Source organism: Natrix helvetica (genome assembly GCF_964273705.1).
Source record: "Natrix helvetica genome assembly, chromosome: 6".
Classification (NCBI taxonomy): Eukaryota; Metazoa; Chordata; class Lepidosauria; order Squamata; family Natricidae; genus Natrix; species Natrix helvetica.
In genome coordinates, this window is record NC_138553.1 from 24,103,381 (window position 1) to 24,115,006 (window position 11,626).

Consider the following 11,626-nt stretch of genomic DNA (forward strand, 5'->3'; position numbering starts at 1 on the left):
GAACAACTAGCACATATGTGCGAAGGGAACCTTTACCTTTACCAAATATCAGATTCTCATTGCATTGATTTTCACTTTACCAAATGATGAAGTGATTTAGAGACTTTGATGATTCATCTGCAAAGCCTAAAATTAGAATTTAAATCAATTCTAGTAGCATTTCTAGGTGATTCAGCTCAAGTGTCTCTATGGATCTGAAAAATATATGTATATATTTAGCCTAGATTAGACATGTCTTGAAATGTTTCAAGGCTTTAAAATATTAATTCTTTATAAGCCACTCAGATCTTTTACCAAGCCTTTTAAAAGTTCTCTGCCATTTAGAAATAAATGCAATTAACTTTTACAAATTATTCCAGGGCCATACTTCTAAGAGTTTTGGATATTAACCTCCCATTTACCAAAAAGGAACAGTATATATAAAAAATGTAAAAACAAAAATTGTCTGTGATGCTTCCCCGGCATGTCAATTTGTACCCCTTAACAAATGGGTACATATAATACACATGTATGCATGTTTGTATATATGTATCTTTTTGTCTCCTATATCCAGGTTCTGAAGTAATGGATAGATACAAGATAGTGGAGAGAGAAAAGTGGAGGGAAGGAAAAATAATTACTCCTCATCAAAATGGTATACTGGTACAAAAATGGCACCCCAATTTGAATAACAATAGAAAGAGAGAAAATCCTGTTTAGCTGTTACAGAAAAGAGTCAACTTAATAATGCAAAGCATCGTTTTCAAGCTAATATTGAAGGGAACCAACCCATTTCAGCAATGAAGAAATGCAGGCATTTGCTCTTTCTGCCTAATCCTTTGATCTTTGCTCCTCCACCTGTATTCATAAGATATACTTTTCATATACCCTCATCTAATTATAGATCAGATGTAAGGGTAATGAACTATTTCCCTGCTCTTATTGGGTTGCTGTATCCAATTCTTGTAGTTTAGCAATTCTTACAATGTGGGAGAGAGCTGATAATTTTTTGACAGGATCAGACTAAATGGGTTGGGTTGGCAGATCTTTCCCAAATCACAAGACTTGCTACTTAGAAAAGAAGGTATTTTTAAGTTTTCAAGTTTAAAGAAACGAAGTAACCCAGTGCTGACTCTATGTTAGTTTCTTGGTTCAAACTACAGTGAAGTTAGATAATTTTAGGACTTCATTGTCATATAAAGGGAAGATTTTTTTAAAAAACTGTAAAATGGCTTAGGTTATGTCAAAATACGGTAAATCAACCCTGCTGAATTTAAGAACTTCCTGAGTGCAGCCCTAAATAACTAGTTTAAAGTCATGCCCACATAACATCCTTGCCATTAATCACCTTTTTACCAGTCTGATTTCTTCCCAAAATAGGAACCTGACCAGAGAGAACAATCTGGAGAACAGACTTTTGGGAGACAAATTCTAAGGGAGAGTCAGCTCATCATTTTATGAGCTTGGAACAGATGTAGGTACGTTGCTAATGTATGTAAATATTTTTTTGCTTGTGCATACAACTCCTCCGTAGTTTCTTTGATGGCATACTTCGATAAATCAAGAAACTTCTACTTAAAGTTAGTTTTCTGTTAGCATCCAAATCTGGAAATCACTTACCAGCTTTGAAGCAAACCTCTGTCTTAAATCACTACTTCAGGTTTCAGGGAAATGCCATGTTGTATTTTTCTATTTATATATTCCAAGAAAGACTTTTTAAAGAGCATTATGCTGTTTCTGAAAATTTCCTTCTTATGCACAGAAGGTTGGGACCGGTAAACATTCAGAATGTTATCCTCTCTAAAGTCCAAGAAACATTCCTTCTCCTTGCATCTTTACTATGATGTTCTGTGGTTTATTTCAGTGGGTTTGATCCAGAGGTAGTATTCAGCTGGTTCGGACCAGTTTGCCCAAACCAGTGGTGGAAATCGTGGGTGGCACCCGCCCCTGCTCTATGCTGTCCTATTTTGGCACATGTTTGTGGCCGAGCGCATGCGCGAAAGGCGCACACGCGAGCAAAGCACATTTGCAGAAGGCTGGGTGCAGGCACGGAGGTGGCGCATGTACACACATTTGCAAACTGGTAGGAAAAGAAAGTGAAAGCCACCCCTGGTTTGGTCATTTGTACAGATGTTTCTTGACTTGCAATTCATTTGGTCATTACAACAGCGCTGAAAAAAGTGACTTATGACTGTTTTTCAGATTTATGACCATTGCAGCATCTTCATGATCACGTGATCAAAATTCAGACGCTTGGCCACTGACTCATATTTATGACGGTTGCAGTGTGCCGAGGTCGTGGGATCACCTGTTGCAATCTTCTGATAAGCAAAGTCAGCGGGGAAAGCCAGATTCCGTTAACAACTCTGTTACTAACTTTAACACCCGAAGTGGTTCACTTAACAACCGCGGCAAGAAAGTTCATAAAATAGGGCAAAGGTCACTTAACAAATGTCTCATTTAGCAACATAAATTTTGGACTCAATTGTGGTCATAAGTCGAGGATTACCTGTATTGGACCTGTATTTGATTTCTACCTGACTAATTTTGTAATTTAGAAGACAGTGAACTATTATTTGCCATATTTTCCAGCAATAGAGATTCTGATTAATGCAAGTACTAGAAGAAATAAAAACTGTGACGCTCTTTCCAATATGCGGCTTCCTGATGTTAGTACAATGAGCATTTGCTTTATCACTTCATCCCTGAGGATGATTCTCCTCCTTTCCTCTCCTTGTCATAGAATTTATTTTAACATTCTGAACAACATTCTAACAATGTATTTTAACATTCTGAAAGTAACTATACTATTCATTATGCATATGCCATTTTTTTCCTCTTAATCAGTTATCTGCAAAGATCGCTCGTTGCCAAGTGAACTACACAGAAAGATCGCATCACCTAAAAACGGGAAAGCCTGAAAGAGCTGGAACTGTGAATCAAGTGGGAGTGCTGAAATAAAATGAAATGGACGAAGAATCAAATCTTACGGACAATTTTGATGCCATTTGATGCTGCATTAATTAGTAGATATAGGGGAATTCTGCCCAGGAATGCATGCTGCTATTGCTAATACTTTGAACATCACGTTGCATCCTGTATTTTTGATGCCTTTTTTAAACTAAAAAATACATTTCTATTGTTCACTCAAGTGCTCCTAAGCTGATCCATTTTTAATTTCTACCTGGCAACCAGAGACCGAAATGTTTCAATCTATTTTGAATTATATATTTATGAACGTCTAAGTGCCTAGCTAAGCAGTTTACAATAGCATTAAAATATATGTGCCATTAATATATATCAACAATGTGTTCTTTTATGTAGCGTATACACAAAATACAATTTTAAAAGTGAAGCTGGTTAAAAACAAGTTGGTTTTGAATCCAATAGATAAGAAACCTGTAAGAAAAAGTAACTGGTGATGGGTATTAGCAAGCTCATTGTTAATTGAAACCTAGTTGTGATATAATTTTAAAAAATCTAAGAATGAGAGAGAGGAAGAGAGAGGTGTGGAGGGAGGGAGGAAGGGATGGAGAGTATTAGATATTAGCAACTGTCATAATGGTTTCCACCAAGGTCCTCTGTTCCGGCGGGAACAGAGATTCAATCTCATTGGTCAAAGGGTCTGGCAGCTCCCTATAAAAGGGCTGCTGTCAGACTGAACTTTCGCTGGATTGTACATAGTTGTTCTGTTACAATAAAGAGCTGTTGTTGCCTAAGCCTGAGTGTGCCTTTCCTTTACCCAATCTAACACTGGCGACGAGGGTGGGATTGGAAGGTAAGTAGGCGAACCAAAAAAGAGCATAACAATCCAGCAATTAAATCCAGCCCAGAGCTGAGCACGGCTTCGAGCAGCCATTTTTGAGCGGCAAACTCAAAACGCCCTCAGAACACAAAATGGCCATGCACACCCCACCGACTCCGTACGACCCAGTCACTGAGCACTGGGAATCATATATGCTGAGGTTCGACTGCTTCCTTGAAGCCAACGACCTCATGGGCCTTTCTGAAGGCCGCAAGAAGAACATGTTCCTGGGTTACTGTGGAAGGGAAGTGTTCGAAACAGCTAAAGATCTATCTGAGCCAACGTCACTACAATCGGTTGCTTGGTCGGTGCTCCAACAGACGCTGAGGACACACTATGCTCCCAAGCCATCTAAGCACATCCGCCGGCATGAATTTAATATTCGCAATCAAAAGGAAGGTGAATCAATCAACGAGTATGTTGCGGCGCTAAGAAAAGCCGCAGCATACTGCGAGTTCAGAGACCTAGACGAACTCATACTTGACCGCATCATATGCGGTGTGTGGGACATTAATTTACAGAGGAGATTACTTGCCAAATCTAATCTCACTCTACAAATTGCCTTGGACGAAGCCAGGGCATCCAAATCTGCTGTTAAGTTTACAGAAACCCTACAGCGCCAAAGTACTCCACAAGACGCGCAAAAGAGCGCATACGTACATCATGAGGCTACAGAGGCTGAGAGCTCAGAAAACAAAGATGACAGCTGCCGCATGCGCAGTAGCTGCACCAAGCCGGCGCGCAAATTTGAACCGTGTTTCCCGCCTTGCGCAAGCTGCAGAGGAGACCATGCCAGATCGTTTTGCTATTTCCGCGACGCCATCTGCTAGCGTTGCGAGTGAAAGGGGCACATCACCAAGGTTTGCAGAAGCGAGCACCCCACGGCAACCTGGAAGCCCAGAAGCCGATCTGTCCGCCAGCAGAGGCCCAACCAAGGGGCATGGCAGCCGCCACCATGGCGTTCAGAGGGCGACACCAGAGTCACCTACCACAACTCAATCGGCCAAGTCCGCACAAGGCAGCTTAAAAAGCTGAAGGTCACAGTCCTCATCGAGGGCTCTCCATGTGAGATGGAGATCAACACGGGATCATCATTGACCATCATGCCATGGTCTACACTCAAACAGGCTATCCCTAGCCTGAAGAAGAAGCAGCTACGCGCCCCTGATATCCGCCTTCACGATTACCAGGGGAACCGAGTCCCCATCATGGGCCAGGGCACCTTCTGGGTGCAATTCAAAAACTTCAGCAACCAGTTTCCAGTGACGGTGGTCAGCGGTGACCTGCAGAGCCTCCTGGGGCTTGACTGGTTCGAAACCCTGGGCCTAGAAGTGACCGGTATCAACACCTTGAAAGATGAGAGTGCTGAAGAATTCTTTAAGGAGTTAGAGGACGACCCCAATCTCTTTTAATTTGGACCCCAACTTAGCCCCCATCAGGCTAAAACCCAGGAGAGTATCTTTCGCTCTCCGCCCTAAAATTGATCTGGAAATTGACAAGCTCATAGGCCAGGGAATCCTAGAGCCTGATCATGCACGCTGGGAGACCCCTATAGACATCTGTCAAATCTGATGAGTCTGTCCGCATCTGCGTGGACTACAAGTGCACAATCAATAATGCATTACAACCCTATACCAGTGATGGCGAACCTTTTTTGGCTCGCGTGCCACAAGTGGGGGGAGCGCAGGGGGGTCGAGTGCGGGTGTGCTGCACCCATAATGCAATGCGCGACCCCCCCAGTGCGCATGCGTACACAACGCGCGACCCCCCCCCATTTTTACATTTTTTTTGCCCTCCCCAGGCTCCAGGGGCTTTATAGGAGCCTGGGGAGGGCAAAAAGAGCCTCCCCCGACCCCCCGGAGGCCCTCCGGAGGCTTCAGGGCCTGTCCGGAGGCTTCCCTGAAGCCTTCGGAGCGCTTAAAACCACCCTCCGAGCAAACTGGAAGTGACTTCCGGGTTGCTCGGAGGGTCGTTTTAAGCACTCCGAAGGCATCAGGGAAGCCTCGGACGGTCCCTGAAGCCTTCGGAGCGCTTAAAACCACCCTCCGAGCAAACCAAAAGTTGCTCGGAGGGTGGTTTTAAGCGCTCCGAAGGCATCAGGGAAGCCTCGGATGGTCCCTGAAGCCTTCGGAGCGCTTAAAACCACCCTCCGAGCAAACCGGAAGTGAGTTGCTCGGAGGGTGGTTTTAAGCGCTCCGAAGGCATCAGGAAAGACTTGGACGGTCCCTGAAGCCTTCGGAATGCTTAAAACAACCCTCCGAGCAACCCGGAAGTCAGGGACTGTCCCTGAAGCCTCTGGGGGGGGGGGCGGGGGAGGCTCTTTTCGCCCCCCCAGGTCCTATAAAGCCTCTGGAGCCTGGGGAAGGCGAAAAATAGCTTTTAAAAAGGTGAACTCAGCTGGCCAGCGTGCATATGCGCGCTGGCCAGCTGACAGGGCAGCGCCTCGCGTGCCTGACAAATGGCTCCATGTGCCACTTGTGGCACGCGTGCCATAGGTTTGCCATCACGGCCCTATACCCATTGTACAGCATTTATTACATTCCTTAGGCCCCGGCAAAGTATTCGCTAAGTTAGACATGGCACAGGCATACCAACAATTGTCTGTAGATGGCGCTATGGCAGAGGCACAAACCATCGTGATGCACAGGGGTGCATTCAAATATAACCGCCTGCAATTTGGAGTTAGTATCGCCCTTGGACTGTTCCGGAACAGCGTTTGCAGGGGATTCCAGGAGTCATCCCCTATTTTGACGACATCTTGGTATCGGCTGCAAATGAGGTGCAACTTTTCTAAGAACTGTTTTGACCAGAATTAAAGACAAGAGCCTCCATTTCAAAAAAGAAAAATGCCAAATTAATGTGCCAAGGGTTGAATTCTTAGGGTACCTCATCGATGGCTCTGGGATTCACCCAACCACTAAAAAACATAAAGCAATCCAGGACGCCCCTACACCTCGCAATCAGACGGAGCTGCAGGCGTTCCTTGGGCTCCTTAATTTCTACAGTGTTTTTCTTAAACAAAAAGTCACCGTTGCTGAGCCCTTACATCGTCTCCTGGCAAAGAACGCAAAGTGGTCCTGGGGCAGAGCCAAAGCAGCTGCATTTGCCGAGGTGAAGAGACTACTGCCAGCAGACACGTTCCTGGTTCAGTACAGCCAGACCCTGCCACTTCTTTTAACTTGCGACACTTCCCCATTTAGCATCGGAGCCGTCCTCAGCCACCGCATGCCAAATGGAACCAATGCACCCATAGCCTATTACTCAAGGACCTTGTCTGTTGCCAAGCGGAACTACAGCCAGCTGGACTTTGAGGCTTTGGCTGCAGTGGCTGGTGTAAAAAGGTTCCATGAGTACCTCTACGGCCATAATTTTGAACTCATCATGGACCACAAACCGCTACTGGACTTGCTGGCTGGGGACCAGCCTACTCCTGTGTCATTGTCAGCACGAATGACCAGATGGAGTATTTTCCTCGCGGCTTACACCTATCGCCTCATCCGTCAACCAGGCTCAACCTTGGGGCATGCCGACGCTTTGAGTTGCTGCCCCCTGCCAGAACTACTTACAGACCCTACCCCCAAGATGCCAGTCCTCCTCAGTGACTGTTTAGAGACTGGTCCTCTCTCGTCTAGTGACATTGCCTGCCACTCTGCAAGAAACTCCACAATGAAACAAGTTTTGAACTGGGTGTGGAGGGGGTGGCCCAAGGGGCCTGTTGGGTCTGATTTCAAAACGTATTATTGTAAAAGAGATGAATTGTCTGTTATTAATGGCTGTTTGCTGTGGGGGGACTGGGGCGTTGTTCCACTCAAACTGCGAGTTGCAGTATTAGAGGCTTTACACATATGGCATCCTGGAATTGTCAGGATGAAGTCTTTGGCTAGGAGTTATGTGTGGTGGCCTAACATGGACAAAGAGATCGAAGAATGGGTGGCTACCTGCACACCATGCCAGGAGTCCAGACCAGCTCCCCCAGAGGCACCCGCTAAGGAGTGGGAGTGACCTCAAGCACCATGGTCTAGGGTGCTTGTTGGCCCAGTTCATGGCCAGACATTCTTAGTAGTTGTGGACACCTACTTGAAATGGCTAGAGGTAGTCCTCATGACCTCTACCACGGCAGAAACAGGCATCAAGGTACTATGGAGACTTTTCTCCACACACGGCCTGCCCGATGTCCTGGTCTCTGACAACGGGCTCCAATTCATGGCCATGCAATTCGAGACCTACTTAGCTGCACAGGGAATCAGACATGCCCTGGTCGTGCCATTCCATCCAGCCTCCAATGGTCAGGCAGAGAGAATGGTGAGATCTTCAAAAGAGGCCCTATCCAGGTTGGGCCCAGGAGATTGGCAAACACGGGTTGATCATTATCTCCTAATACAACACATCATGCCAAGCGCTACTAAGGGGAGAAGCCCCTCTGAGCTTCTCATGGGTCGCCAGCTAAGGTCCCACTTAGACCTGCTACACCCAAACTATTCTGCCTCATCGCCCCCAGACTCAACAAGCAAAATTCGGAATTTTAGCGTAGGAGATTCAGTTTACGCCCACAACTACACCAGGGGAACTCTGTGAATTTCTGTCACAGTGATAGGTATCACCAGGCCTCGCTCTTATCTCATAGAGCTCGAAGACGATTGGAATTGGAGAAGGCATATTGAGCAACTCCGTGGCTGCCTCTCCAACTCCACTCTTAGCCAGAGGTAACTCCTGCATGAGTTAGCCGAAGCCCTACCCAAAAGGAGCATGAAGTCACTCCTTCCACAGCCAATTCAAACCCGAAGACACCGGGATACTCATCTACTTGTGTTGCCGGCCCGTAGCGAATTCCGAGTGAACCGGCTCTAGAAGCTCCAGCCGCGGCCTGTGAAAGGTTCCAGGAGCTTCCATCAGGCGAAGCTGCAGAGCCAACAGGTCCGTCCAACCTGTCCAAAGAACACCCTCCAACTGAACTGTGCAGGTCTGGCAGAGCTACCAAAAGGCCAGCCTACCTGCGTGACTACATCACAAGTCGGTTATTCCATCTAAGAGGGGAGGGGTGTTAGATATTAGCAACTGTCATAATGGTTTCCACCAAGGTCCTCTGTTCCGGTGGGAACAGAGATTCAATCTCATTGGTTGAAGGGTCTGACAGCTCCCTATAAAAGAGCTGCTGTCAGACTGAACCTTCGCTGGATTGTACATAGTTGTTCTGTTACAATAAAGAGCTGTTGTTGCCTAAGCCTGAGTGTGCCTTTCCATTACCCGATCTAACAGAGAGAGAGAGGGAGAGAGAGAGAGAGGGAGGATGTTTTGTTTCAACAGGATTCCTATTATTTGTTTTTTAAAACCATGTTTTTGAATTTTTCCAGCAGAGGGCAGGAGAGCTCCAGTAACAGCTGTAGCTTACAGCTGGTTATAATCAGACAGAGATGATATTGGAAGAAACCCATTTTGCAGCACTATAGAGCATGTCTATTTTGATAGACTTTTCCTCCTTATGCCTGCCTCTCCCTCACACCCCAATATCTTAAAACATGCTATCTTTTTAAATTATTATGTAATGCAGGTAAAGCATGGAATAAACACAAACAAGTCATTGCAGTAGTCTTTTTAAATATGTTTGGGAGTGCAAAGGTTGCGTTACTCTGAAAGTCCACATCTGGAAATGAAAGTTGCTTCCCAGCACAAACAATGTTGGAAAGAGACTATAAATATGCCTACTGGAATCTGAACAGTTTATTTTACCACCTCCTCCTCCTAGAATTTAAAATAGTTATTCAGGACCCAGGGACTAAAAGCTACGATGAAGAGTCTTTATTGCTGTATCATCCTCTCTGGAATTTCCCTACAACTAATTCACTAGAACTTTAGTTTTTAATTGACTTCCAGACTGCTGACTGTGCAGAGCACTGCCTGCTGATCAGAACTGATCAGTAAGCATGGAAAGGAACTGGATGGAAGCTACATTAAGAAGAAACCCATCAATTTGACAGATTTCAAAATTGCCATCCACAGGGATCAGATATATCCCATCCACCCCCACATGTCACTATGTGTTTTGCTTGGTTTTGACTTAGTGGCTTGTAAACTATGGTTTATGTGTTCAAATTCAAACCAAGGATAGTATCTAATCATATTAACTGAGACACCTTCAGTTGGATCGGGTCAACTTCCAATTCACCGTTGGCAAATCCCATTTGCTCAGCCTCAATCTCCCCTTCCCTAAGGGGCTAATGTTATTTGATTGGTGGGGTGTGATGCTAGTTCGCACCCTGGATAGCATGGAAGTGTGAATCAAATGACTAGCAACAATTGGCAGCCAGACTACATTGAAGGATTGGCAGTTAACGACAATTGGCAGTCAGACATCTTTGTAGAACTCCTGGCTCTCTAAATATATGATAAACAATATCAAGAGCTTCCATCCACCCAAAGTCTGATTTTTTTCAGCATGGACCACCCTGTCCTTGGATGGCTGGGTGGACTGGACTACTATAAGTCCATGTATTTGCCATATGCTAAATAAATTAATTTTACTGGCATCAATGCATCTGCTGAAAATCATGCCACAATGAGAGGATAGTTGTCTTATTGCTCATCTTCCTATTGTCAACTATTCTTTCTGTGTGCTCATGTGGCTAAGATGAAGAGGATAAACTATAAGTCACTACAAGCTGGAGAGAATCATCATTGTCACTCCTTGTTCACAATTCTCTTTATCTTTTTGAGATGGTTTTTTTTTTGGGGGGGTTCTTCAGTTCTCGCTCTTCTTTCATTGGTTGACAATGCGAAGTGCTGGAAACACATGGAAAAGAAAGGGCCCACACTTGCCTGAGAACTTCTGAACACGTGGATCGGGTGCTAATATTAAACTATCCCACAAAAGTGCTAAATAAAAGTGAGAAAACAAATAAAAAGCAATAATTCAATCCCAAATGTTCCTCCCAATTTTCATTCAAAATGAGCTACATTTGTAATTAGAAATATTGTAAATTTGACTGAGCCCAGCCCTGATTGGTGGAAGGGAGATGGAGCTTCATCACTGGAAGTTTTCAAGAAGAGACTGGACTGCCACCTGTCAGAAATGGTGTAGGGTCTCCTGTTTGAGCAGTGGGTTGGACTAGATGACCTACAGGGTCCCTTACAACTCTGTTATTCTATTCTATGCTCAACTTTACATTGGCAAAATGGTTATAAGTTCCTTTGTCTTTCCTGGGTAACATAAAATCAGAGGCCCAGGTTGAAAAGTCTCATTATAAGAAATCTATGTTACTTAATGCATTTCATTCCTCCTTCCTTTAAGGAAGTTTCATACATTTTATCATAACAATGTTTGCTTGGACAGTCATATATTATGCTAAAACGTGGGGTCTTTGATTACAGTTGTTGATGAAGCCAAAACGCAAAGCATGGGATCTCTTATTGCACTAAATCAAGCCTACTGTACTGCATTATGGTTTAGCACAATATGTGAACCTAGTTACCCAAGGTAACAGTGTGAGTTTTGTGCCCAAGGGGAGAGTTTGGACCAATTTCTCCTTAGTTCTATTCCAATTTTCTAGCCCAGCCTTCCAAAGTCTCATGGTCTCCAGGTAGAGTGAGCTACAATTAAAGAATTGGCAGAAGCACTAGCATTGGCAGTGAGAGCTATAGATTCAAACAATTTTGGCTTCTACTCTAATCATGGTTATGCAGCATGACCCAGACTTTTAGAAGCCTATAGTATATAAAGGCCCTGCTGTTTGGGATGATTGAAGTTACTATCAAGTTGACAAAGCATCCTGAAGGTCATCACAGTCCAGAATTTATCATAAAACTATGCATAGTCTGGTGTTTAAATTCCAAGAAGTATTTAGTAAA

General features: G+C 44.5%; 1 protein-coding gene across 7 annotated transcripts in view; it reads left to right on the forward strand.

Moving 5' to 3' along the window:
- Window positions 1-3,481, forward strand: part of LOC309394003 (overexpressed in colon carcinoma 1 protein homolog) — a 28,903-nt gene extending 25,422 nt beyond the window's left edge. For 3 of the 7 annotated variants that reach the window (XR_014175677.1, XR_014175678.1, XR_014175680.1), the window contains exons 5-6: window positions 1,360-1,457; window positions 2,827-3,481. Coding sequence is in view for 1 of the 7 variants with exons in the window: in XM_081956653.1 (XP_081812779.1) it covers window positions 554-642; window positions 1,360-1,440 (170 nt within the window). In the remaining 6 variants the exon portion in view is untranslated. Of the gene's footprint in view, window positions 1-553; window positions 1,458-2,826 lie in introns of all 7 variants that reach the window. The other 4 variants (XR_014175676.1, XR_014175679.1, XR_014175681.1 and 1 more) reach the window with 3 other exon arrangements.
- Window positions 3,482-11,626: the final 8,145 nt, after the last annotated feature.